At 58.1% G+C, this 25,273-nt stretch overlaps 4 protein-coding genes across 5 annotated transcripts; all 4 read right to left on the bottom strand.

The window, feature by feature from the left end:
• Positions 1-582: 582 nt before the first annotated feature.
• On the bottom strand, positions 583-11,712 carry LOC104375077 (immunoglobulin lambda-1 light chain). Of its 2 annotated transcripts, none has more exons than XM_086623437.1 (4): positions 11,667-11,712; positions 8,237-8,528; positions 2,466-2,503; positions 583-1,005 (listed from the first exon to the last, which is right to left on the bottom strand). In XM_086623437.1, exons 1-4 carry the CDS (start codon positions 11,710-11,712, stop codon positions 683-685), a joined length of 699 nt encoding a protein of 232 aa, XP_086479563.1. In that variant the 3' UTR covers positions 583-682. The 2 variants fall into 2 exon arrangements, with proteins under 2 accessions (XP_086479563.1, XP_086479562.1); XM_086623436.1 differs by lacking the exon at positions 11,667-11,712 and adding an exon at positions 8,647-8,709 and having other exon boundaries at positions 2,466-2,507; positions 8,241-8,528.
• Positions 9,947-11,653, bottom strand: LOC147527418 (uncharacterized). The gene is made up of 2 exons (XM_086623428.1): positions 11,238-11,653; positions 9,947-10,349 (listed from the first exon to the last, which is right to left on the bottom strand). Exons 1-2 carry the CDS (start codon positions 11,651-11,653, stop codon positions 9,947-9,949), a joined length of 819 nt encoding a protein of 272 aa, XP_086479554.1.
• Positions 11,713-20,007: 8,295 nt separating the features above from the next.
• On the bottom strand, positions 20,008-22,902 carry LOC104372783 (uncharacterized). The gene is made up of 4 exons (XM_086623732.1): positions 22,452-22,902; positions 21,576-21,878; positions 20,656-20,952; positions 20,008-20,180 (listed from the first exon to the last, which is right to left on the bottom strand). The coding sequence occupies exons 1-4, from the start codon at positions 22,900-22,902 to the stop codon at positions 20,008-20,010; spliced, it is 1,224 nt and encodes a 407-aa protein (XP_086479858.1).
• A 537-nt stretch (positions 22,903-23,439) lies between these two features.
• Positions 23,440-24,644, bottom strand: LOC147527417 (uncharacterized). Its single transcript, XM_086623731.1, has 2 exons — positions 24,221-24,644; positions 23,440-23,750 (listed from the first exon to the last, which is right to left on the bottom strand). The coding sequence occupies exons 1-2, from the start codon at positions 24,642-24,644 to the stop codon at positions 23,440-23,442; spliced, it is 735 nt and encodes a 244-aa protein (XP_086479857.1).
• Positions 24,645-25,273: the final 629 nt, after the last annotated feature.

Raw genomic sequence — 25,273 nt, 5'->3', positions numbered from 1 at the left:
ACGCAGGGGCCAGACTGCCGTGGCACAGGGTGCAAGGGACAGACTGGTGCATGTGTGTGCCCCAGTGGCTACACTGACCCTCCCATCCCAGGAGACATGAGTGACCAAGGAAACAGGGACAGAGCCAGGGCTGGCCAGCCAAAGGGCACACTGGCCATGGCCTCACCACAAGCCACGTGTCCCTGAAAGAGATCTGGTGCCCAGAGGCCAGCAGGTGAGAGACATGGCCAGCACAACCTGGGCCATGTGCTTGCCACCAGCACAGGAGCTTAGCCCAGGCCAATGCCCCAAGCTGCTCATGGCAGGTCTTGGTGGGGCTGAGGGGCTCAGCCAGGTCCCTGTGGGTGAGCAAGAGCTGCAAGGACCCCTGGGCACCCCCAACAATATGCGTACACATGTGTGTGTGCATGTACACGTGTATGCCCGTCCCACCCTCCTCCATACTGGTGCCACTGGGGCGCAGGGGGAGTGGGCGCGTTGGAAGGACACAGAGACAGGAATGCTGAGCCACGCTAGTTCAGTGTCGGTGTTTATTCGTGTGACACTCAGGTCCGGGGACAGGGGGACATGGGGGGGAGACATCGGCGGGGGGTGTGGGGGAGAGACACTGCCCCCAGAACCGGGGAGAGGGAGGGGGCCGGCGAGGGGATGCTGGGCGCAGGGAGCTCCATTCCCGGCGGGGTTAGGAGCACTCGGATCTCTTCAGGCTCTTCTCCACGTTGCCAGCCTCGTGCGTGGCCTTGCAGGAGTAGCTGTCATGGCTCTTCCAGTCGCTGGCGGTCAGGGTCAGGTAGCTGCTGGCTAGGTACTTGCTGTTGCTCTGCCGCTGGGGCTGGCTGGTCTCCACGCCGCTGGTGAGCGTGCGGCCATCAGCCGTCCAGGTCACCTGCACCACACCAGGGTAGAAGTCTTCCAGCAGGCACACCACGGTGGCTCTGTTCTGCGTCGAGAGCTCATCGTCGGATGGCGGGAAGAGGAGGATGCTGGGAGAGACCTTGGGCTGTCCTGCGAGGGGAGAGAGCGGCGCGGGCTCAGGGAGGACCCTGTGCTCTGCCACAGCTCCCTGCCTGCCTGCCCTGCTGCCCTGCCTGCCCTGCCCGGAAACGCTACATTTCCCCCACAGCTAAGAGTTTATCATTTATAACTCTAACGTATTTAGATTTGGGATACATCTATATATGTATTTATATATGTATATATATGTGTGTGTATATATATATATACACACATATATATATATACACACATATGTATTACACACACTTGTGTGTAACAGACATACACATATACATCCATCCCATACATATTTATATATATGTTATATATACACACTATATGTGTATATATGTGCATATACATATTCTATATTATAGACATATATATATACAGCTAATATACATCTGTATGTATATTATATATTACATACGGAAACTATACAATATGCTACGTGCATATGTAGTATATATTGTTATATAAATATATATTATTTGTATAATATATTTATGTATTATGTATACATATTATATATTATATGTATACATATGTATTTGTATACATATTTATGTATTTTTATATAATTGATATAAAAATATGTTCGTGTGTTTTTATATATATCATATATGAACATATATGTTATATATATATTTTATATATAAAAGAAAATCTCTGGTTAGTCTTTCTAACCAGAAATTTCTTTCCTTCTGCAAGGCAATTTTTTCAAAAATCAAAAATTCAAAGACAAACCATCCTGTTTGCTGTCCAGTTCTGCTTTCAGACACTTTCAAACTTGTCTCAGAAAAAGTACGACTAAGAATCAGCCAAACGAAGACAAAGAAAAGATGTTTGGTCTTTCCGACGTGGTTCTGCTGCCTCCTCAAATGTACAATGTCTCTGTCTCTATCTCTATCTCTATCTCTGTCTCTGTCTCTATCTCTATTCAAAAACCACAAGGACTCCGCCATTAAAAACTTTCTGCTGAAGAAACTGGTAAACTGCATTTTTCTCAGTCTCATGCCCCTAGTCATTCTGTTCAGATTGGGATTTTTGGCCGAATTCTTTTAAAAATTACAGATAAAGACTGTAAGAGGACTAAGAGTTGAGGACTTAGACCTTAGACCTTAGACTAACAACTAATTTCTTTAACAAAGACAAAAATTAACTTTCTTAAGGATCTAAACCTGACTTTCTGAAATAGGCTCCCTTAGACCTCAGACACATTTCCTGCACAAATTTTAAGATCTTTCAATTGAGAAAATACCCCCCAATCCTCCATGACGTGCACCAGAGCCCTCCAAGTCCGCAGGACAAGACACAGCCCGCAATGCCACGCTTAGTGCCTGTCTCCGAACCAACGGCAGACCCCAGCCCAACGCCAAGCCGGAGAAAAAAACCCCGGATCACCGAAAATCAACAAAATGTCACAATTTCATGGTGGGGAAGGAAAGACCGAGAAGTCGGCGACTCACCTAGGACGGTCAGCACGGTCCCAGCTCCAAATACACCACACAGTGATACATGGCTGTGCAAAAACCTCCTGCCCCATGGCAGGAGCAGTCCTGGGCCCCATGGATGTGGCAGAGTGGAGGTGATGGGATGGAGGTGCCCTGATGGACACAGCAGGATGGAGGTGACGGGATGGAGGTGTCCTGATGGAAGCAGCAGCAGGAAAGCGATGGGGTGGAGGTGCTGCAATGGACGCAGCAAGATGGAGGTGATGGGATGAAGGCGCTCCAATGGACACAGCAGTATGGATGCACGGTGCTGGTCATGCCTCTGTGGATGTGGCAGGGCAGGAGCAGCATGACAGCTATATGGGGATGACTGCATGTCCTTGCTGGAGAGGCCATGGGAAAATGGGTGGCCTTGGCCCCACCATCCCACACAGACTGTGTTGGCATGGCTGTGTCCTTGGCTGCTCCAGGGACCCCTCTGCTACCTAGGACTGCACCTCGTTCTTGTTACAAGTCCATGTCTCTGCCTGCGGTATGGGGACATTAATCCCAGGTGAGGAAGAGTTGGTGGAGGCTTTGGGTGCCCTCAAGGTACAACACTTCCTGCCCTGCCCGAGTCAAGTGGTCCTGGTCCACAGGTGGAGGGGAGGGCTGGGGGCATCAGCCGGCGCTGGGCGCTGTGGCAGAGGAGTCTTGGCCAGCTGCTTTCTCCAACTTGATTTAGCTCCCGCCTTCGCTGCGGGAGATCAAGCCCGCACTCATGGACCAAACTGAGGGCTGGTGCAGCCCCAGCACCTGACGTGGCTCCCACTCAGCTGCCTGGGTGCAACAGAATTTACAGCAGGAGCCCAGAGACGGAAGGCAGCAGCCATCTGGCTTGCTCCAAGCAGCCCTTGTTTGCTCCTGTAAAGGAAAGGCACGTGAACGCGTTTCAGAGTGGTTAGACAGATGGAGGACACACTACTATAACCAAATGGAGAAGTTGAAGAGAGAAAAAAACAAACTCCCTGAACTGGAGGAAGAGCCGTACAGCCTCTGGCATCAGGAAGACCCTGGGTGAGCATTAGAGCAACTTAACTGAGGATGGTCATCTGGGTCCCACCACCAAAGAAGTGGCAGTGACATGTTGTTGCGCAGAAGGAGTCCAAGCAGCTGCTGAGCTCCGACAGCAGCCCCAGCGCCCCGCGAGTGCGGCTGGGAGGCAGCTGGGCTCCAGCTCCTGGTGCAGCTTGTGCGGTGCCGCTTGCGGGGGATGACAGAGTAGGGACGGTATTTGTGAATCCTCCCCCCAGCCCATCCCTCCTGAGGGATACCCAGAGGCTGGGCCAAGCTCTTGGCTGAAATCACGTGTCAATCCCCCTCTCAACATCCCCCTGTATAAAATGCTCGCTGGGTCACAAGTTTTAGTGAAGATCCCCCCCCCAGTCTGGGCCAGTCTGCCTTTGGTGGCCTCAGAATCAGTCCCACCTTGTCTCTCTCTGGGGAGTGGGTGGCAGCTCGCTGGGTCCAGCTTCACCCCTTTTGAGCACCGCAGCACCCCTCCCCGGGCTGTGCTGTGCAGAGATGCCAGAGATGGGCTGAGCATCTGGGTGGGCAGCATGGCCTGGGCTGGGGGCGAGCTGGGGGCCGGGGTGTAAGGAGCATGAAGTAAAGGGCGAATGAGAGCAGCACGTCCCGGTGCACACGTGTGTGGAGGGGGAACCCACGCTACTGCCAGGGTGAGCGTGGCGCAGGGTTGGCAGCCCATGTGCTGCTCTGGACACCCTCCTGCCTTCAGTAGTGGAGCCAGACGGTGCCTTTGGCACCGAGCAGAGCACTTAAACCCATCTCACCTGGTTCTGCAGAGGTGGTGTCTGCTTCCCAAGGCACCAGCTAAGCCAGCTCCGGAGCAGCAGCATGGACAGAGAGGCATAGCAGACGTATTATCCTTGCATGGGAGACAGGGAGGCTGCAGAGATCTGCAGGTTTGCTCCAAGGACCCTGCCAGCAGTATCCCTGCCTGCCCAGGAACTCAGCTTCCCGCAGAGCCACCCCTGCCTATTCTGTGCCCTCTTAGCTCTGGCGTTCGCAGCCCTTTGGAGCTGCAGCCCTCGGGTGAGGGCTCCTGGGAGCATCTGCCAAGGGCCAGGGCACACAAAGAGGATTGGTGAGGAGGCATTGGAGGCTGTTGGTAGAGAGGAAGAGCTGGGACTAGCAGAGAAAAGCATGCAAGGGATATGGATGCCAGCATACAGCTGGAATAGCCAGGGCAGGGGTGAGCCAGGGTGGTTTCAGCTAAGAATGATTAACTTCAGATTCCCCAGGGAAGGCTTGGCTGCTACTGTGTAAAGTGTTTGCCCAGAGTGCTGCCAATCTCACAGGGCGCAGGGTGCTTGTCTCAGAGCAAACAAGCTCTTGGAGGGCTGAATTTCAGTAGGACCAACTTAAATTGAACTTGAAAATATTCAAATGCTGTGGTTTGTGCAAGTGGTTATAGAAAGAGGCAGAGTCGGTGAACCTCCGGAGTTACTAGAAAACAAAGGATGCTTCGAAGATTTTGTGGTTCCAGGCACTGTCTGTTTCAGAAGTTTAGTGTGCCTCTGGGTAGGCTTGTGCATTGTTGCAAAGGCTGAAAGCAGCCAACAAAATCACTGGAATTTTCTACGCAAAGCATTTTCCTGAAGCCGATGCCATCTATAGTGGATGATCAGTTTCTGAGCATTTCTTGGGCTTTGATGGAGTTTTGGTTCCATTTTAGGGGAGGACAATAAAGGGGGACAACATTATGCTCAAACATTTCTCCTTGGAGAGGGGCACGGAGGGGGACTGATGCCGTGCTGGACATACTGGGGGTGTTGGCCCTTCAGCACCTGCCTGGTGTGTGGCCTTGGTGGGAGCAGGGGCAGGTGAGGGGTGCTGGTCTGGAGGGGCATTGGAGACAGTAAACACGACTGCTGTGTCCCGGCTGCTGGGGCCCAGCAGGGGTGGCCATGCCAGGCACCGTCTGCTGCTGCCATGTGGCTCATCTGATCATGCCTGGAAACACACAAAAAGGGAAAGGGTAGGCTGTTCAGAGCAGCCTTGAAGCATAAACTGCCCTGAAAGTGCTTTGGCATGGCTTGGGCAAACAGCTAGCCCCAGAAACCACTTCCTTTATGGGCTAAAATCAGCACTGGCTGGAGGCAGCAGGCACCCAGTGCCTGGAGGCTCCTATGGTGGGCTGGTAGGCACCTGGCCGGGCCCTGGGTGCCAGCAGGGAAGCGCAGAGGACCTTGGACCCACAGTGTGGGGCATGGACAGGGCTAATGGGGGTCATTCCCTCCCAAAAGATAGGAGATGGGCACAGAACTGGGGCTCTATGGGACAGCAGAATGGGGACACCAGGCACAGCCACCTGCAGCACAGGGCAGCAAGGGCCCGGACACGGCACGAACCAGGACCACCAGCATATGGGGACAGCACAGACGATTAACTGGTCCCTGCGATGGTGGGAGGTTTTTGTATCACTTCCTCATTGCTCCGTGTCACTGTGGGATCATTGCTGCCGTCGTAGCCACCACAGAAATAGACAGCCTCGTCCTCAGCTTGGACCCCAGTGATGGTTAACGTGCCCGTGGTGCCGGACTTGGATCCGGAGAATCGCGTAGGGATGTCCGAGGGTCTCTGGTTGCTGTTGTAGATCACAGTGACAGGGGCACTGCCAGGTGTCTTCTGCTGGTACCAGCCAACATAGCTACCGCTGCTAAGCCCGGAGCAGGTGATCTCGACGGTTTCTCCCGGGTTCTTTGACACCGAGGACGGCTGAGTCAGCGCTGCCTGGACCAGGGAACCTGGAGAGGGAGAGGAGAGAGGGGAGAAGACGGGGGTCATTCAGTGCCCCACAAGCACAGCCCTGCCTGGGCACCAGGATGAGGCCCCGTCCGGGCACAGCGAGTCCGTCCAGGGCACCTGAGCCATGGGCGAGCACCGCGAGGAGGAGAGGGACCCAGGCCATGGCGCGATTCCACCAGCTCTGCGTCCCGACGCCGATGGGGCTGTGTCGTGGACCTCAACTCCCTTTTAAGCCCCCGCCTGCCTGGGCACGGCCCCTCCATGCAAATCTGACCCCGCGCTTGGGGCCGGATCCTGCCCATAATCTCTCCCTACCTCCCTCTGGGCTCCCACCCAGCCCCTCCACCCCAGATGCAGCAGAGCTTGTCCTCAGGCACAGAGCGGAGACGTGTCCCAGCTCAGAGTCCGAAACCTACCAGCACAGAATCCGTGTCCCCAGCCTGGGCCGAGTGGCTGCAGGGCCAACAGGCACAGAGGAGCCGGGTGATGGGAGTGGGGGCAGGTTGGCAGCATCTGCAGCTCCAACATCATCCCCCATGAGTTGAGGGGAGCAGATAAGCTGGTGCCTGTGCTGGGGATGGAAGGACAAGCTCCTGCCCAGGCTATTGCCACTGGGGTGGATTTCTGGGGTCCAGCTGGGCCCAACAAGGCTCTCCCATGGAGAATGGGCTGGCAAAAGGCAGGAGTGAAACCTCGTTTCCATCCCTCCGAGCTCCTCAGCTGAACCTTGTCTGTGACCGATGAGCAGCGGGGGCCTGAGTGTGGAGTGGGCAAAGGGAGCGGGGCTGGAAGTGGGGCTCCATGGGGAGCACACAGGAGCCCTCACCCTTGAGGACCGCAGGGTACAGCCCTGCCCGTGCCCTGCACGCTCAGCCCATGGTACGTGGCCCTCTCCCCCAGCACCACAGTTTGGGGCACCGAGCTGGGACCCGGCTGCTCACGCGGCAGCTCCTGACACCAAACACAGCCGCCGTGGGACGGGTACCCCTGCCCACTGCCCGGCACCATCGCACACCTTCACGCCCAGCCCGTGCCCCCTGACCCATCACACTTGTGGGGATGCAGGAAATGTCACTGCTGACAACAAGCGGCACTCCATAACGTGGAGAGGTTGGTGCCTTTGTCCCCAGCAGTAGCCCCAGTCCCGAGTCCTGCCGCAGCCACCGGCTGCGGTGGGGCCATGGTGGGGCATTGCCCAGGGCCAGGGCCTTCCTGGGGGGCCGAGGTGCAAACACAGCCGACCCATGGCTCCTCTTGCAGCATGACAGTGCAACCCCTGGCTCTGCCCCGCTCTGCCCCAGCAGCCTCATGCATGGCCCTGGAGCTGCTGCCCTGACAGGAAACGCCCCTTCCCAGGGCTCGCAGGCAAAGCTTTGACCCAGCTCTTGGCCCATGGCACATCCCCACCTCTTGGTGCTGGGGCAACAGTTTCAGCAGAGGAATCCACCTGGTGTGACACCCCAGGGGCTCCTGGCGCAGCTGGGCGGAGAGGAGGGCAGGGAGGCGCCCGGCCAGGCCCTGGGTGCCAGCCGGGGAGCGCAGGGGACATTGGACCCACAGTGTGGGGCAGGGACAGGGCTACTGGGGGTCATTCCAGCATTTCTTTACCAAGAAGGTGCTCAAACACTGGAACAGGCTTCCTAGAGAGGTGGTCGATGCCCTAAGCCTGTCAGTGTCAGAGGCATTTGGACAATGCCCTTGGTAACGGGCTTTAACATTTGGTCAGTCATGAAGTGGTCAAGCAGTTGGACTGGATGATGTCCCCAAAGGACAGGGGACAGGCACAGAGCTGGGGCTCTACGGGACAGCAGAATGGGGACATCAGGCACAGCCAGCTGCAGCACAGGGCAGCAAGGGCAGGGACATGGCATGGACCTGGACCACCATCAAATGGGGACAGCACAGATGCCTAACTGGCCCCTGCTATGGCAGAAGGTTTTTGTATCACTTCCCCATTGCTCCATGTCACTGTGGCAGCAGTGCTGCTGCTGTCGTAGCTACCACAGAAATAGACAGCCTCGTCCTCGGCTTGGACCCCAGTGATGGTTAACGTGCCTGTGGTGCCAGACTTGGATCCGGAGAATCGCGAAGGGATGTCCGAGGGTCTGTTGGTGCTACCATAGATCACAGTGACAGGGGCACTGCCAGCTACCTTCTGCTGGTACCAGCCAACATTGTAGCTGGTCCCGGAGCAGGTGATCTGGACGGTTTCTCCCGGGTTCGCTGACACCGAGGACGGCTGAGTCAGCGCTGCCTGGACCAGGGAACCTGGAGAGGGAGAGGAGAGAGGGGAGAAGACAGGGGTCAGTCAGTGCCCCATGCGCACAGCCCTGCCCGGGCAGTGGCATGAGGCCCCATCCGGGCACAGCAAGTCCGTGCAGGGCACCTGAGCCGTGGGCGAGCACCGCGAGGAGGAGAGGGACCCAGGCCATGGCGCGATTCCACCAGCTCTGCGTCCCGACGCCGATGGGCCTGTGTTGTCGACCCCAACTCCTTTTTAAGCCCCCATCCGCCTTGGGCACAGCCCCTCCATGCAAATCTGACCCCGCGCTTGGGGCTGGATCCTGCCTGGACCGCCCAGGGCACAGAGGGGCCAGGGCAGCACCAGCTGCAGACACTCTGGGCACGTGGTGCGGGGCAGCCGGAACGCCTTTCTGCGTCCCAGTCCCAGACATCAGGGCAGATACCCCCATTTCCACTCTTCTTCCCTTGGGTCCAGCTGCAGCCTCTCTCCTGCCCAGTCCTTCTCCCACCCAGCCATGGCCTTGGGTGAACAGAGGAGCCGGTGTCCAGCCTCACGCCTTCGAGCTCTGCCCCACAGCCCAGCACTCTCCGGATGGGCTCAGGCCTCTCACGGGCAATCCCCAGGGCATGTCGCAGAGCCTGTGGGGTAGCCCCAGTGGGCAGGGTCCTTGGACATGGAGCCACACACTGCCCTGGCCTGCAGCCCGTGGTAGACTGTCAGCTGCCAGGGCTTTGCACCAGCGGGGCTTTGCTTCCCAGACTCCTCATCTCAGGGTTGAAGGTGAAGCTTTGTCCTGGCCTCTTGGCCAGCAGCACAGTCCTGCCTATTGGTCTTGGAGCCAAGGTTTCAGCAGGCTGGACTCCCCCACGGTGATGTCCAGGAGCGGGGCTGAGACCTTGCTGCAGGCAGGTCCTGCCCAAGCGCAGCCAGGCGCTCCCTGCCTGCAGCCCAGGCCAGCTGCACCCAGCTGCACTGGCCACCTTGCACCCATGGCACCACTTATGGCTCCTCAGCCCACACCTCCTCCTGCCCAGGCCTGGAACGTGCCCACAGCACAAGGGCCTCTGCAACACCCAGCAGTGCCATGCTCCTGCCCTGCTGCCTGGCTACAGTGGAGCCCTTTGGCTGCAGGAGCCATTGGACATTTCCGTGCCAGTGCTCGCACAGAGCCATGCCAGCTGGACACCTCCAGGTCAGGCAGAAGCCCACCAGCAACCACAGCACCTGGTGGCAGCTCCAGGGGAAAGCAAAAGGGTGGTGGGGAGTAGGTGCCAGTGATGAAGGCGGTCCTGGTGCAGCGGGGATAGGGGTAGGGACAGGGCTGCTGGGGGTCATTCCCTCCCCAAAGGACAGGGGACCCGGGGCTCTACAGGACGCCAGGCACAGCCACCTGCAGCACACGGCAGCAAGGGCAGGGACATGGCATGGACCTGGACCACCATCAAATGGGGACAGCACAGACGATTAATTGGCCCCTGCGATGGCGGGAGGTTTTTGTATCACTTCCTCTTTGTTTCGTGTCACCATTATAGCTGCTGTCGACACCACCACAGAAATAGACAGCCTCGTCCTCGGCTTGGACCCCAGAGATGGTTAACGTGCTCGTGGTGCCGGACTTGGATCCAGAGAATCGTGAAGGGATGCCCGAGGGTCTCTGGTTGCTGTTGTAGATCACAGTGACTGGGGCACTGCCAGGTGTCTTCTGCTGGTGCCAGCCAACACCATAGCTGCTGCTGCTCTTAAGCCTGGAGCAGGTGATCTGGACAGTTTCTCCCAGGTTCTTTGACACTGAGGATGGCTGCGTCAGCGCTGCCTGGACCAGGGAACCTGGAGAGGGAGAGGAGATAGCGGAGAAAACGAGGGTCAGCCAGTGCCTCACAAGCACAGCCCTGCCTTGACAGGTGATGGTGGGACAGCAGAGACTCCTAAATGATCTCTGCAATGGTGGGGTTTCTGTATCCCTTCCCCATTGCTCTGTGTCACCATGGGATCATAACTGCTGCTGTCCCAGCCACCACAGTAATAGACAGCCTCGTCCTCAGCTTGGATTCCAGTGATGGTTAACGTGGCCGTGGAGCCGGACAAGGATCCGGAGAATCGCGAAGGGATGCCTGAAGGTCTGTTGTTGTTGTTGTAGATCACAGTGACAGGTGTCTTCTGCTGGAACCAGCCATAAGCACTGTTGGTACTCCCGAAGCAGATCCCCGGTTTGCCCCAGGGATACGGACACTGGGGGCAGCTGAGCCTGACCCATGTGAGAGGCAAGGGGCTGAGGGAGAAGCTCTCCCTGCCCAGCTGCAGGGCCTGAGGCTCCTGGGCTGGCAATTGCCCACACACCCAGCCCTGCACATCCAGGGGGCTGCAATACCACAGGGCCCTGGGTGAGACTCAGCCTGGTAGAGCAGAAACACAGCAAAGCTTTTTCCAGACAGCTCCAAGGGCTCCAGCTTCTAAAACTGTCCCAGGCTCCTCTGCCCCTCATGTGGACACTGGGCAGCAGAGATGAGTCCAGCCAGGGCCTCTCCAGCACCAGGGCCCCATCACTGGGGACAGAATCATAGCCCTGAGATATAGGGCACATGGGGAAAGGCATCAGGAGGAAAAGAGAAAACTCCAAAGCTGGCAAGAGCATCCTGCCTGGCTGAGAAGAAGGACAAGATAAAACCAATCTCTGCAACGCTCAAGGTCTTGCTTGCCTGAGGCTCAGTGTCACCATGAGATCAGCACGGATGCCGTCTTCGCCACCACAGTAATAGACAGCCTCGTCCTCGGCTTGGACCCCAGTGACAGTTAACGTGCCTGTGGTGCCAGACTTGGATCCAGAGAATCGTGAAGGGATGTCTGAGGGTCTCTTGTTGCTGCTGTAGATCACAGTGACAGGGGCACTGCCAGCTTTCAGCTGGTACCAACCAACATAATCACTGCTGCTGCTGCCAAGCCCGGAGCAGGTGATCTGGACGGTTTGTCCCAGGTTCGCTGACACTGAGGACGGCTGAGTCAGCGCTGCCTGGACCAGGGAACCTGGAGAGGGAGAGGAGAGAGGGGAGGAGACGAGGGTCAGCCAGTGACCCAGGAGCACAGCCCTGCCTGGACAGCAGGACAGGGATCGGAACCCTGTGACCAAAGGCCCTGGCTGGGTGCAGCACATCTGTCCAGGACACCTGATCCATGGGCGAGCACTGCGACGAGGAGAGGGGCCCAGGCCATGGTGTGATTCCACCAGCTCGGTGTCCCCATGCCAATGGAGCTGTGCTGTGGACTCCGACTCCCTCTTGAGCCTTTGTTTGCCCAACTGGGCACGGCCCCTCCATGGAAACGTGGCCCCCAATGTTCCCTGGCAGCTCCTGTCCCAGTGCTCCCCTGCCCACTGCGGGCACGTCTCTGGCCCACCAAAGGCACCGAGACACTCTGGGCTGGCGACTCCCCGGGCCACTCAGCTGGAAAACCAGGTCCTGCTTCACACCGGGGCACCACAGCCGACTTTCTCTCAGGAGCCACAAGATGTGCCCGGCTGGATCCAGGTGCCCGGGCAAACGCTCCTCGGCTCCGCTTTTGGTAACCACCACCGGAGCGAGACACGTGCCTTGGCGGAGCCGCTTTTCTACCCCGCGCCGCGCTGAAGCCACCCGGCACCCCCGGCAGCCGCAGCCCAGCTCCTCCGCCCGCGCTGCGCGGCCGCTTCTCCGCGGGGCTCCGCACCCGCGGCCGGCCCAGCCCCGGCCGGCAGCGCCGCGCCAGCACCCCCTGCCCGCAGTGCACCCCCGCTGCAGGCCGGGGCCCGGGGCCTCCCGGGCCGGGGCCGCTCCGGCGGCACAGACGCTGCCGCAGCTCAGCGGCCCCGCGGGGACCAGGCGCAGCGGCCCGGCCCGGCCTCTCTCTTAAGCTCTGGCTGTAAACCAAGACTAAGCTGCAAGCCGAGTGTTGGGCTACTACACTTCATTGCCGGGGCTGGAGGGGTCTGGGAAACACCGCGCTTTGCGGGCACTGGCAGAAGCTGCCCTGGCAAAGTTACACAGAGCCTAGAACAGCCCTCGAGGCTACCAAACAGCCTGAGTCCTGTCAGGCTCAGGTGTTTAAGCTGGCAGGGCCACCAGCAGTCTGATCTCCTACAAAATATTAGCGTGCAGCTTCTGGGAAGACACCAGAGAGCAAAATGACTTGAAGAAGCTGCTGCCACTCACCCCTCTCCAGGCCCAGAGACCAGTGCTGGGCTGTCACACCGAACATGTGGGCTAAGTAAAGCCCCGGTAACAGGGGAGCCCCACTGCAGTCCCCGGAAAGGAGAGAGTTGGCCTCCTGGAATGAACACTTCCCAACAGTAAATAAACACACAGCACCAGTGCCAGCATCCCATTTTGAAGGCAGAAGCAACCAGCCACACCACAGATCTGCACTATCAGCAGCTCCGTCACTTCCACAGCCTCCAGCACCACTGTCAGGATCAATCCCACCCTTGCACAGCAGACAGTAAGTCAACCCGGGGCATCCACCCATGGGACCCTACGGAGTGACGGGATGCTGATCAGCACTACCATCGTGGCCACCATGGTACTAGACAGCCTCATCCTTGGCTTAGACCCCAGTGATGGTTAATGCGCCCGTAGTGCCGGAGAACGAACCAGAGAATCGTGAAGGGATGCCCGAGGGTCTCTTGTCGTTCCAGTAGATTACAGTGACAGGGCCACTGCCAGGTGTCTTCTGCTGGTACCAGCCATAACTGTTGCTGGTCCTGGAGCAGGTGATCTGGACGGTTTCTCCCGGGTTCGCTGACACCGAGGACGGCTGCTGAGTCAGCGCTGCCTGGACCAGGGAACCTGGAGAGGGAGAGGAGAGAGGGGAAAAGACAGGGGTCAGCCAGTGCCCCACGAGCACAGCCCTGCCTAGGCAGCAGGATGCAGCCCCTGTGCCCAAAGGCCGTGATGCACAGATGGACCCACAGCCCCACAGACAGCTGAAGACGAGAGACCCATGGCCCTGCAAGGACAGCTGGCAGCAGCAGGCCAGTGGAACACCACCTTCTGAGGGAAAGGAACCTGGTCATGGCTATAGGGATTTCTGGGGAGCAGAGGCCACCCTGGCCCAGAGCAACCCAGCAGAGGCAGCTCCAGCAGCAGCTGGAGGATGTGGCTGCCAAGAGCAAAAGGTAGCAGGGCTGGTGATGAGGCAATGCTGTTCCTGGGACAGAGAAAATGAACGCCCAGCCTCAGCATCACCTCCTGTGCCTTGGGGAATGGAACTGGGGACATTCACAGTCATGTCCTTGGACAGGAGACCAGAACCTGCCTCAGCTCCACAGACACAGTTCTGCTTGGCAGGAGGGAAGAGGGCTGCAAACCTTCCTCTTCAACAGCAGGGTCTGTGTCTCACTTCCCCATTACTCAGTGCCTCCATGACCCCAATCAGCATTGCTGCCGTCGTAGCCACCACAGAAATAGACAGCCTTGTCGCTGGCTTGGACCCCAGTGATGGTTAACGTGCCCGTGGTGCCGGACAAGGATCCGGAGAATCGCGAAGGGATGTGTCGCAGCTGGAAGGCTTCAGGCAGCTCCAAGCAGACCAATGTTCTAATGCGAAGGCTTTAGGCTCTACTCTAAGGAAGGCCCATGCTCCTCCAAGGCTCAGGAGGAAATACCTCACCCTTAGGAGTAAACGCCCTGCCTTAAATAGTCAGGAGTCACATGGTTTGCTAGATGGGTCAAGGCTATTGGTCACTTGACCATCCATCTCCCAGAGTGATTGGCTGAATGCTACAGCACCTGTTTCAAGGTAACTTTCCCAGTGTAACGAGCTACAGGTGTTTCTTAGTTAGCCTGCATAGGGAAAGAACCTTCACAGGATGCTGCAGCAGCCAAAAGGTTTCTCCACAGGATGTCCGAGGGTCTCTTGTCGTTGTAGTAGATCACAGTGACAGGGGCACTGCCAGGTGTCTTCTGCTGCTGTCTTCAGCCAACCCAATTGCTGCTGCTGCTGTGAAGCCCAGAGCAGCTGATCTGGACGGTTTGTCCCGGGTTCGCTGACACTGAGGATGGCTGAGTCATGGCTGCCTGGACCAGGGAACCTGGAGAGGGAGACGAGAGAGAGAAGACAGGGGTCAGCCAGTGCCCCATGAGCACAGCTCTCCCTGGGCAGCAGGATGTGGATGGGGCCCCCGTGCCTAAAGGCCAAGTTGCCACGGAATGACCCAGAGCCCAAGGCCAGAGCCCCCGGGTCCTGCAAGGAGACCTGGCAGCAGCAATAGCCCAGGGAATGCCAGAACCAGTGGAGATGGGACCTGCCCACAGCTACAGGCACATTTGAGGAGCAGAGCCCTGCCCAGCACAGAGCGTCTCAGCACAGAGCTAGCTCCAGCAGCAAGAGGAGGATGGGGTCTACAGCAGCAATAGGCAGTGGGACTGGGGACAAACCTACCTCATGCCTCTCTAGGAACAGGGGTGAGGAGACCCCGGTCCCACTGTCATCTCCTGTGCTCTGGAGCGTGAAAGTGAGGTTCTAGGAGAGGACAAGAAGCTCTCTCATCCCCACAACCAAGACTCTTTTGAGCTACAGAGAAGAAGGGCTGGAGACCTTACTTTGATTCCACGGTTTGTCTCTGCCCGTGGTGCCGAACACAGAACCAGAGAATCGAGAAGGAATGTCCAAGGGTCTCTTGGTATTATGATAGATCACAGTGACAGGGGCACTGCCAGGTGCCTTCTGCTGGTACCAACCAACATAACCACTGCTAACCCCGGAGCAGGTGACCTGGACGGTTTGTCCCAGGTTTGCTGACACCGAGAGCGGCTGAGTAATCGCTGCCTGGACCAGGGAACCTGGAGAAGGAGAGGAGAGAGGGGAGAAGATGAGGATCAACCAGCGCCCCACAAGCACAGCCCTCCCCAAGCAGCAGAAAAGGGAATGCCACAGCTGGAGGAGAAGGGATGCAACCACTGTCAGGGGAGAACTGGGAGAGCAGAGCCCAGCCCAGGGCATCTCAGCAGCTCTGAGGTAGCTCCAGCAGCAGCAGAAGGACATGGTCATCAGTAGCATGAGGCGGTGGGGTGAGGTAATAAGGCCACATTGTGAATTCTGTAGGAATAAGGACAATGCTCCCCAGGCATGGGGAAGAGCAAGAGAACCTGCAGTGCTCTGGGACATGAAAGGGAGGGCATTCACAGCCATGGTCATGCAGAGGGGACAGGCACCTGCCTCAGCCCCACAGCCAGCCAGGAGGGAGGAGGGTGGAAACTTCCTCTAATTTTGGAGTCTGTGTCTCACTTCCTACTGCTCAAAGTCACCTGACATAATTGCTGCTGCTGTCACTGCCACCACAGTAATAGACAGCCTCGTCACCAGCTTGGACCCCAGTGATGGTTAACGTGCCCGTGGTGCCGGACTTGGATCCGGAGAATCGTGAAGGGATGTCCGAGGGTCTCTTGCTGCTCTCATAGATCACAGTGACAGGGGCACTGCCAGGTGTCTTCTGCTGGTACCAACCAACATAAGCACTGCTGCTGCTGCTACTAAGCCCGGAGCAGGTGATCTGGACCGTTTGTCCCAGGTTCGCTGACGCTGAGGACAGCTGCGTCAGCGCTGCCTGGACCAGGGAACCTGGAGAAGAAGAGGAGAGAGGGGAAAAGACGGGGTCAGTCAGCGCCTCACGAGCACAGCCCTGCCTGGGCAGTGGTAAAGGGACAGGAATCCTGTGCTTGAATTTCCTAATGGCACAAAGGGACCACATCCCCACACACTGAGCCCAAGGCCTGAGCCCTGAGGCCCTGTGAGGAGAGATGGCAGAACCAAGAGGACGTGACCACCAGCAGTACGAGGCAGTGGGGCAGGCAACAAGGCAATGCCATGCCTTCTGCTGGGACAGGCTCGAGGTGCCCACAGCCTCAGGGTCATCTCCTGTATTGCATGGTACAGTGAGGAGGACATTCATAGACAAGGATATGCAGAGAGGACACAAACCTGTCCCAGTCTCACAGCTCTGCTCTGCCATGAGGGAGAAGAGCAGAAAACCTAAATTTTTAACTCCTTTGTAGCTCACTTCCACGTCTCTCTGTCTCACTACAACAGCATCACTGCTGCTGTCCCAGCCACCACAGTAATAGACAGCCTCGTCCTCGGCTTGGACCCCAGTGATGGTTAACGTGCCCGTGGTGCCGGACTTGGATCCGGAGAATCGCGAAGGGATGTCCGAGGGTCTCTTGTCGCTCTGGTAGATCACAGTGACAGGGCCATTGCCAGGTACCTTCTGCTGGTACCAGCCAACAGCATAGCTGCTGCTAAGCCCGGAGCAGGTGATCTGGATGGTTTCTCCCAGGTTCTTTGACACTGAGGACGGCTGAGTCAGCGCTGCCTGGACCAGGGAACCTGGAGAGGGAGAGGAGAGAGGAGAGAAGACAAGGGTCAGCCAGTGACCCAGGAGCACAGCCCTGCCTGGGCAGCAGGACAGGGATCGGACCCCTTTGCCCAAAGGCCCTGGCTGGGTGCAGCAAATCTGTCCAGGGCACCTGATCCGTGGGCGAGCACTGCGACGAGGAGAGGGGCCCAGGCCATGGTGTGATTCCACCAGCTCTGTGTCCCCATGCCAATGGAGCTGTGCTGTGGACTCCGACTCCCTCTTGAGCCTTTGTTTGCCCAACTGGGCACGGCCCCTCCGTGGAAACGTGGCCCCCAATGTTCCCTGGCAGCTCCTGTCCCAGTGCTCCCCTGCCCACTGTGGGCACGTCTCTGGCCCACCAAAGGCACCGAGACACTCTGGGCTGGCGGCTGCCTGGGTACCTGCCCCTTCCCCAACACGGCTGCTGAGCTCTGAGCTCAGACAGGGCCCACCCAGTGCCTGTCCCTGCCCAGGAGGACCATGGCCTTGCTGTGCCTACAACTCCTGTGCACAGGGCAGGGGACAGCCCCACCTCAACACGTAGACACATCCACCTGCTCTGGAGCCCCCAACTCTGCTTGGCGCTTGCTGGTCCCTGGCAGCCACGCTGGCCATGCGCTGCTCAGCAGCACTGACAGAGGAGCTGGGAAAACCAGGTCCTGTTTCAAATGAGGCCACCACAACTGGGTGTCTAAGTGCCACAAGAGACCTGCAGAGCAGAGAACCGGCATTTCAAAAGGGACTGGCTCGCACAGAGATCAAGAGCTTCAAGGCTACCCAACAGTAAGGCAACACGAACCCACAGTTCCTCCAGCTGCTGACGGCATGGGCCACTGCAGCCGCCAAAGGGGTCTGCTGGGACTGCCCTGCTTCAGGGTGTCACACGCTGGCACCTGGCTGTCCCCAGCCCCTTTGCCTCCTGGCTGCTCCATGAACATCAGGACTCGGTTGTGGGGCCACACTGACACCATGTGGGGACGTGAAGTCCCTCAGCGACAGCACTGGAGGAACCGAGCGCAGAGCCCGGCACTGAACTCCACCCATGCTGTCCCTCATCCCTACCACAGCTTCCAACAAGTCCAGAGACATCTCCAGCCCCTGCCACAACCTTCAGGGCTTCTGCATGGGACCCTGCCCAAGGCAGCCCCTGCTCACAGAGCAGAGCCTCTCACACAGGCACAGGGTCCTTGGGCACAGTTGCTGTCACCAGAGGAGGGTGGGCATCAGCCCTGAACTGGCAGGGAGCCCAGGGACCAGAGCGGGATGCGCCGAGATGATGACAAGGTTTCTCCCAGCTTCTCTGTGCCACAGGACCAGCCACAAGATAAGACATTTTGAGGGCAGGAGCAACCAGCCACACCACAGGTCTGCACTACCAGCAGTTGCGTCACTTCCACAGCCTCCAGCACCACCGTCAGGATCGAACCCACTCTCACACAGCAGACAGTAACAGTCAACCTGGGGCATCCACCCATGGGACCCAGCGGGGCGCCGGGATGCTGATCAGCACTGCCGTTGGGGGCACCATGGTACTAGACAGCCTCATCCTCGGCTTGGACCCCAGTGATGGTTAATGTGCCCGTAGTGCTGGAGAACAAACCAGAGAATCAAGAAGGGATGCCCGAGGGTCTCTTGTCATTCCAGTAGATCACAGTGACAGGGCCACTGCCAGGTGTCTTCTGCTGGTACCAGCCAACAGCACTGCCGCTGCTAACCCCGGAGCAGGTGATCTGGACGGTTTCTCCTGGGTTCGCTGACACTGAGGACGGCTGGGTCAGTGCTGCCTGGACCAGGGAACCTGGAGAAGGAGAGGAGAGAGAGGAGAAGACCACGGTCAGCCAGTGTCCCAAGAGCACAGTCCTCCCCAAGCAGCAGAATGGGGAATGTCACAGCTGGAGGAGGAGGGATGCAACCACTGTCAGGTGAATTTGGAGAGCAGAGCCCAGCCCAGGACATCTCAGCAGTGCTGAGGTAGCTCCAGCAGCAGCAGAAGGACATGGTCATCAGTAGCACGAGGCAGTGGGGTGGGGTAACAGGGCCACATTGTGAATTTTGTAGGAATAAGGACAATGTTCCCCAGGCATGGGGGAGAGTAAGAGAACCTGCAGTGCTCTGGGACATGAAAGGGAGGGCATTCACAGCCATGGGCATGCAGAGGGGACAGGAACTTGCCTCAGCCCCACAGCCAGCCAGGAGGGAGAAGGGTGAAAACCCTTCCTCTAATTTTGAAGACTGTGTCTCATTTCCTGCTGCTCAAAGTCACCTGACATAATTGCTGCTGCTGTCACTGCCACCACAGTAATAGACAGCCTCGTCGTCAGCTTGGACCCCAGAGATGGTTAACGTGCCCGTGGTGCCGGACAAGGATCCGGAGAATCGTGAAGAGATGTCCGTCGGTCTGTTGGTGTTGCTATAGATCACAGCGACAGGGGCACTGCCAGGTGTCTTCTGCTGGTACCAGCCAACATTGCTGTAGCTGCTAAGCCCGGAGCAGGTGATCTGGAAGGTTTCTCCCAGGTTTGCTGACACCGAGGGCAGCTCAGGCAGTGCTGCCTGGACCAGGGAACCTGGAGAAGGAGAGGAGAGAGGGGAGAAGACGAGGATCAGCCAGCACCCCACAAGCACAGCCCTCCCCAAGCAGCAGAAAGGGGAATGCCACAACTGGAGAAGAAAGGATGCAACCACTGTTAGGGGTGAACTGGGAGAGCAGAACCCAGCCCAGGGCATCTCAGCAGCGCTGAGGTAGCTCTGGCAGCAGCAGAAGGACATGGTCATCAGTAGCACGAGGCAGTGGGGCGGGGTAACAGGGTCACGCTGTGAATTTTGTAGTAATAAGGACAATGCTCCCCAGGCATGGGGAAGAGCAAGAGAACCTGCAGTGCCCTGGGACACGAAAGGGAGGGCATTCACAGCCATGGTCATGCAGAGAGGACAGGAACCTGCCTCAGCCCCACAGCCAGCCAGGAGGGAGAAGGGTGAAAACCCTTCCTCTGATTTTGAAGTCTGTGTCTCATTTCCTACTGCTCAAAGTCACCTGACATAATTGCTGCTGCTGTCCCAGCCACCACAGTAATAGACAGCCTCATCGCCAGCTTGGACCCCAGTGATGGTTAATGTGCCCGTGGTTGTGAAAGGATGTCCTAGGGTCTCTTGTTGTTGTTGTAGATCACGGTGACAGGGGCACTGCCAGGTGTCTTCTGCTGGTACCAGCCAACATAGCTGCTGCTAAGCCCGGAGCAGGTGATCTGGATGGTTTGTCCCAGGTTCTTTGACACCGAGGACGGCTGAGTCAGCGCTGCCTGGACCAGGGAATCTGGAGAGGGAGAGGAGACAGGGGAGAAGATGGGGGTCAACCAGTGCCCCAGGAGCACAGCCTTGCCCAGGCAGTGAGAGGGGGAATGCCACAGTCAGAGGAGAAAAGACCTTCCGGTGTGGTCAGAGAAACACTTGAGGAGCACAGCTCAGGCCAACGCATCCCAGCACAGAGGCAGTTCTGGCAGCAGTGGGAGGACATGGTCATCAGTAGGAAAAGGCCATGGGGTGGCAGACAAGGTCACATTGTGAATTTTGTAGGGACAAGGAAAAATATTCACCAGCCACAAAGTCACCTCCCCTGCTCTAGGACACGAAAGGGAGGACATCCACAGCCACAGTCATGCAGAGGGGACAGCAACCTGCCTCAGCCCCACAACCACAACTCTGCTTGGCCAGGAGGGAGAAGGGCTGAAAATCTTCCTCTGACTTTCGAGTCATGGTCTTGCTTCCTATTACGCTTTGTCACCAGACACCATAGCTGCTGCTGTCCCAGCCACCACAGTAATAGACAGCCTCGTCCTCGGCTTGGACCCCAGTGATGGTTAATGTGCCCGTGGTGCTAGATGCAGATCCGGAGAATCGTGAAGGGATGTCCGAGGGTCTCTTGTCGCTCTGGTAGATCACAGTGACAGGGCCATTGCCAGGTACCTTCTGCTGGTACCAGCCAACAGCATTGCTGCTGCTAAGCCCGGAGCAGGTGATCTGGACGGTTTGTCCCAGGCTCCTTGACACCGGGGACAGCTGAGTCAGTGCTGCCTGGACCAGGGAACCTGGAGAGGGAGAGGAGAGAGGGGAGGAGACAAGGATCAGGCATTGCACCAGGAGTCGAGTTCTGCCCAGGCAGCGGGACAGAGGTGGGACCCCTGTGCCCAAAGGCCCTGGCAGGAGCAGTGCATCTGTCCAGGACACCTGATCCATGGGTGAGCACCTCGAGGAGGAGAGAGGCCCAGGCCATAGCGTGATCCTCTGCGTCCCCACGCTGATGGGACTGTGCCATCGACCCTGACTGTCTCTTAAACCCCTTCCAACCTGGGGAAGTCCTCTCCATGCTAATATGACCCTTTGCTCATGGCCAGATCCTACCTGCACCTCTCCCTCAACTTCCCTCTCAGCTCCCGGAACAGGGGCTTCTTCTCACACCCCACTTCACCTGCTGCGATGCACAGCCAGGGTCACACTGGTCACACCTGAGTTATTGCTGGTGGTGATGGCCTCATGTTCAAGGTGCAGAACAGCATGTTGGTCCCACCCAGGGATCCCTGACGCCAAGGGTGCCTGGTGCACCACCACCTGCAAAACGACACCTGGAAGCTGCAGTGCCCAAACCTCAACATCAGCATCCCACAGCACCCGCAGTCACAAATGGTCACCCTGCGGGATGCCTCGACCACACCAGCACCGCTGCTGTCACTGCCACCACAGTAATAGACAGCCTCGTCCTCGGCTTGGACCCCAGTGATGGTTAATGTGCCCGTGGTGCCGGACTTGGATCCGGAGAATCGCGAAGGGATGTCCGAGGGTCTCTTGTCGTTGTAGTAGATCACAGTGACAGGGGCACTGCCAGGTGTCTTCTGCTGGAACCAGCCAACAGCTTCACTGCTGTAGCTGCTAACCCCAGAGCAGGTGATCTGGACAGTTTGTCCCAGGTTTGCTGACACTGAGGACGGCTGAGTCAGCACTGCCTGGACCAGGGAACCTGGAGAGGGAGATGAGAGAGAGGAGAAGACGAGGGTCAGCCAGTGCCCCATGAGCACAGCTCTCCCTGGGCAGCAGGATGTGGATGGAGCCCCCGTGCCTAAAGGCCAAGATGCCACGGAATGACCCAGAGCCCCGCACACAGAGCCCAAGGCCAGAGCCCCAGGGTCCTGCAAGGAGACCTGGCAGCAGCAATAGCCCAGGGAATGCCAGAACCGGTGGATATGGGACCTGCCCACAGCTACAGGCACATTTGAGGAGCAGAGCACTGCTCGGCACAGAGCATCTCAGCACAGAGCCAGCTCCAGCAGCAAGAGGAGGATGGGGTCTACGGCAGCGGGACTAGGGACAAACCTACCTCATGCCTCTCTAGGAACAGGGGTGAGGAGACCACAGTCCCATTGTCATCTCCTGCACTCTAGGGTGTGAAAGTGAGGATATTCTAGGAGAGGACAAGAACCTGTCTCATTCCCACAACCATGACTCTTTTGAGCTACAGAGAAGAAGGGCTGGAGACCTTACTTTGATTCCACGGTTTGTCTCTCACTTCTACATTACCCAGGGTCTCCAGCACACAGACCAGCACTGCTGCTGTCGTAGCTACCGCAGTAATAGACAGGCTCATACTTGGCTTGGACCCCAGTGATGGTTAATGTACCTGTGGTGCCAGACTTGGATCCGGAGAATCGTGAAGGGATGCCAGAGGGTCTGTTGGTGCTACCATAGATCACAGTGACAGGGGCACTGCCAGGTGTCTTCTGCTGGTACCAGCCAACATTGCTGCTGCTGTAAAGCCCGGAGCAGGTGATCTGGATGGTTTCTCCCGGGTTCGTTGACACCGAGGAAGGCTGAGTCAGCGCTGCCTGGACCAGGGAACCTGGAGAGGGAGAGGAGAGAGGGGAGAAGATGAAGGTCAGCCAGTGCACCAGGAGCACAGCCCTGCCTGGAAGCAGAACAGGGATGGGACTCCTGTGCCCAAAGGCCCTGGCTGGGTGCAGGAAGTCTGTCCAGGGCACCTGAGCCATTGGCGAGCAGCACAAGGAAGGGAGGGGCCCAGGCCATGGTGTGATCCCACCAGCTCTGCGTCTCGACGCCAATGGGGCTGTGCAGTGGAGGAGAGAACATGGGGGTCATCCAGTGTCCCAAGAGCACAGCTGTCCCCGAGAGGCAGAAAGGGGAATGCCACAACTGAAGGAGAAAGGATGCAACCACTGTCAGGGGTGAACTGGGAGAGCAGAACCCAGCCCAGGGCATCTCAGCAGCGCTGAGGTAGCTCCAGCAGCAGCAGAAGGACATGGTCATCAGTAGCACAAGGCAGTGGGGTGGGGTGGGGTAACAGGGCCACATTGTGAATTTTGTAGTAATAAGGACAATGCTCCCCAGGCATGGGGAAGAGCAAGAGAACCTGCAGTGCTCTGGGACATGAAAGGGAGGGCATTCACAGCCATGGTCATGCAGAGAGCACAGGAACCTGCCTCAGCCCCACAGCCAGCCAGGAGGGAGAAGGGTGAAAACCCTTCCTCTGATTTTGAAGTCTGTGTCTCATTTCCTACTGCTCAAAGTCACCTGACATAATTGCTGCTGCTGTCCCAGCCACCACAGTAATAGACAGCCTCGTCACCAGCTTGGACCCCAGTGATGGTTAACGTGCCCGTGGTGCCGGACTTGGATCCGGAGAATCGCGAAGGGATGTCCGAGGGTCTCTTGTTGCTCTCATAGATCACAGTAACAGGGGCACTGCCAGGTGTCTTCTGCTGGTACCGGCCAAAATCATAGCTGCTGCTGTAAAGCCCGGAGCAGGTGATCTGGACGGTTTCTCCCGGGTTCGCTGACACCGAGGACGGCTGAGTCAGTGCTGCCTGGACCAGGGAACCTGGAGAGAGAGAGGAGACAGGGGAGAAGATGGGGGTCAACCAGTGCCCCAGGAGCACAGCCCTGCCCAGGCAGTGGGAGGGAGAATGTCACAGTCGGAGGAGAAAAGACCCAAACATGGTCAGAGAAACACTTGAGGAACACAGCTCAGCCCAATGCATCCCAGCACAGAGGCAGCTCTGACAGCAGTGGGAGGACATGGTCATCTGTAGGAAAAGGCCATCGGGCGGCAGACAAGGTCACATTGTGAATTTTGTAGGGACAAGAAAAATATTCACCAGCCAGAGTCATCTCCCGTGCTCTAGGACACCAAAGGGAGGACATTCACAGCCACAGTCATGCAGAGGGGACAGTAACCTGCCTCAGCCCCACAACCACAACTCTGCTTGGCCAGGAGGGAGAAGGGCTGAAAATCTTCCTCTGACTTTTGAGTTGTGGTCTCACTTCCTATTACGCTTTGTCACCAGACACCATAGCTGCTGCTGTCCCAGCCACCACAGTAATAGACAGCCTCATCCTCAGCTTGGACCCCAGTGATGGTTAATGTGCCCGTGGTGCCGGATGTAGATCCGGAGAATCGCGAAGGGATGCCCGAGGGTCTGTTGGTGGTACCATAGATCACAGTGACAGGGGCACTGCCAGGTGTCTTCTGCTGGTACCAGCCAACAGCATTGCTGCTGTCAAGCCCAGAGCAGGTGATCTGGATGGTTTCTCCTGGGTTCGCTGACACCGAGGACAGCTGAGTCAGCGCTGCCTGGACCAGGGAACCTGGAGAGGGAGAGGAGAGAGGGGAGAAGACAAGGGTCAGCCAGTACCCCAGGAGCACAGCCCTGCCCGGACAGCAGGACAGGGATCGGAACCCTGTGACCAAAGGCCCTGGCTTGGTGCAGCACATCTGTCCAGGACACCTGATCCATGGGCGAGCACTGCGACGAGGAGAGGGGCCCAGGCCATGGTGTGATTCCACCAGCTCGGTGTCCCCATGCCAATGGAGCTGTGCTGTGGACCCTGACTCGCTCTTGAGCCTTTGTTTGCCCAACTGGGCACGGCCCCCCAATGTTCCCTGGCAGCTCCTGTCCCAGTGCTCCCCTGCCCACTGCGGGCACGTCTCTGGCCCACCAAAGGCACCGAGACACTCTGGGCTGGCGACTCCCCGGGCCACTCAGCTGGAAAACCAGGTCCTGCTTCACACCGGGGCACCACAGCCGACTTTCTCTCAGGAGCCACAAGATGTGCCCGGCTGGATCCAGGTGCCCGGGCAAACGCTCCTCGGCTCCGCTTTTGGTAACCACCACCGGAGCGAGACACGTGCCTTGGCGGAGCCGCTTTTCTACCCCGCGCCGCGCTGAAGCCACCCGGCACCCCCGGCAGCCGCAGCCCAGCTCCTCCGCCCGCGCTGCGCGGCCGCTTCTCCGCGGGGCTCCGCACCCGCGGCCGGCCCAGCCCCGGCCGGCAGCGCCGCGCCAGCACCCCCTGCCCGCAGTGCACCCCCGCTGCCGGCCGGTGCCCGCGGGGACGGGGCGG

The sequence above is a fragment of the Tauraco erythrolophus genome, chromosome 19, assembly GCF_009769465.1.
Source record: "Tauraco erythrolophus isolate bTauEry1 chromosome 19, bTauEry1.pri, whole genome shotgun sequence".
NCBI lineage: Eukaryota > Metazoa > Chordata > Aves > Musophagiformes > Musophagidae > Tauraco > Tauraco erythrolophus.
The sequence above is the reverse complement of the archived record's forward strand: the minus strand, read 5'-3'. Positions and strand labels throughout refer to the sequence as shown.

Bases quoted from the DNA above. Each gene is read 5' to 3' on its own strand.
- LOC147527418 (XM_086623428.1), bottom strand. From the start codon at position 11,653: ATGTGCTGCACCCAGCCAGGGCCTTTGGTCACAGGGTTCCGATCCCTG. The intron at 10,350-11,237 runs CATCCGTGCTGA...TTTCTCCGCTAT, and splicing joins TACTGTGGTGGCGAAGACGG to CTCCTCTCCCTCTCCAGGTT.
- LOC104375077 (XM_086623437.1), bottom strand. From the start codon at position 11,712: ATGGCCTGGGCCCCTCTCCTCGTCGCAGTGCTCGCCCATGGATCAG. The intron at 8,529-11,666 runs GTGTCCTGGACA...CTCCCTCTCCAG, and splicing joins AGTGCTCGCCCATGGATCAG to GTTCCCTGGTCCAGGCAGCG. The intron at 1,006-2,465 runs GTGAGTCGCCGA...CTCCCCTCGCAG, and splicing joins GACCGTGCTGACCGTCCTAG to GACAGCCCAAGGTCTCTCCC.
- LOC104372783 (XM_086623732.1), bottom strand. From the start codon at position 22,902: ATGGCTCAGGTGCCCTGGACAGACTTCCTGCACCCAGCCAGGGCCTTT. The intron at 20,953-21,575 runs GTGTGGTCGAGG...CTCCCTCTCCAG, and splicing joins CAGTGACAGCAGCGGTGCTG to GTTCCCTGGTCCAGGCAGCA. The intron at 20,181-20,655 runs GTGTCTGGTGAC...CTCCCTCTCCAG, and splicing joins CTGGGACAGCAGCAGCTATG to ATTCCCTGGTCCAGGCAGCG.
- LOC147527417 (XM_086623731.1), bottom strand. From the start codon at position 24,644: ATGTGCTGCACCAAGCCAGGGCCTTTGGTCACAGGGTTCCGATCCCTG. The intron at 23,751-24,220 runs GTGTCTGGTGAC...CTCTCTCTCCAG, and splicing joins CTGGGACAGCAGCAGCTATG to GTTCCCTGGTCCAGGCAGCA.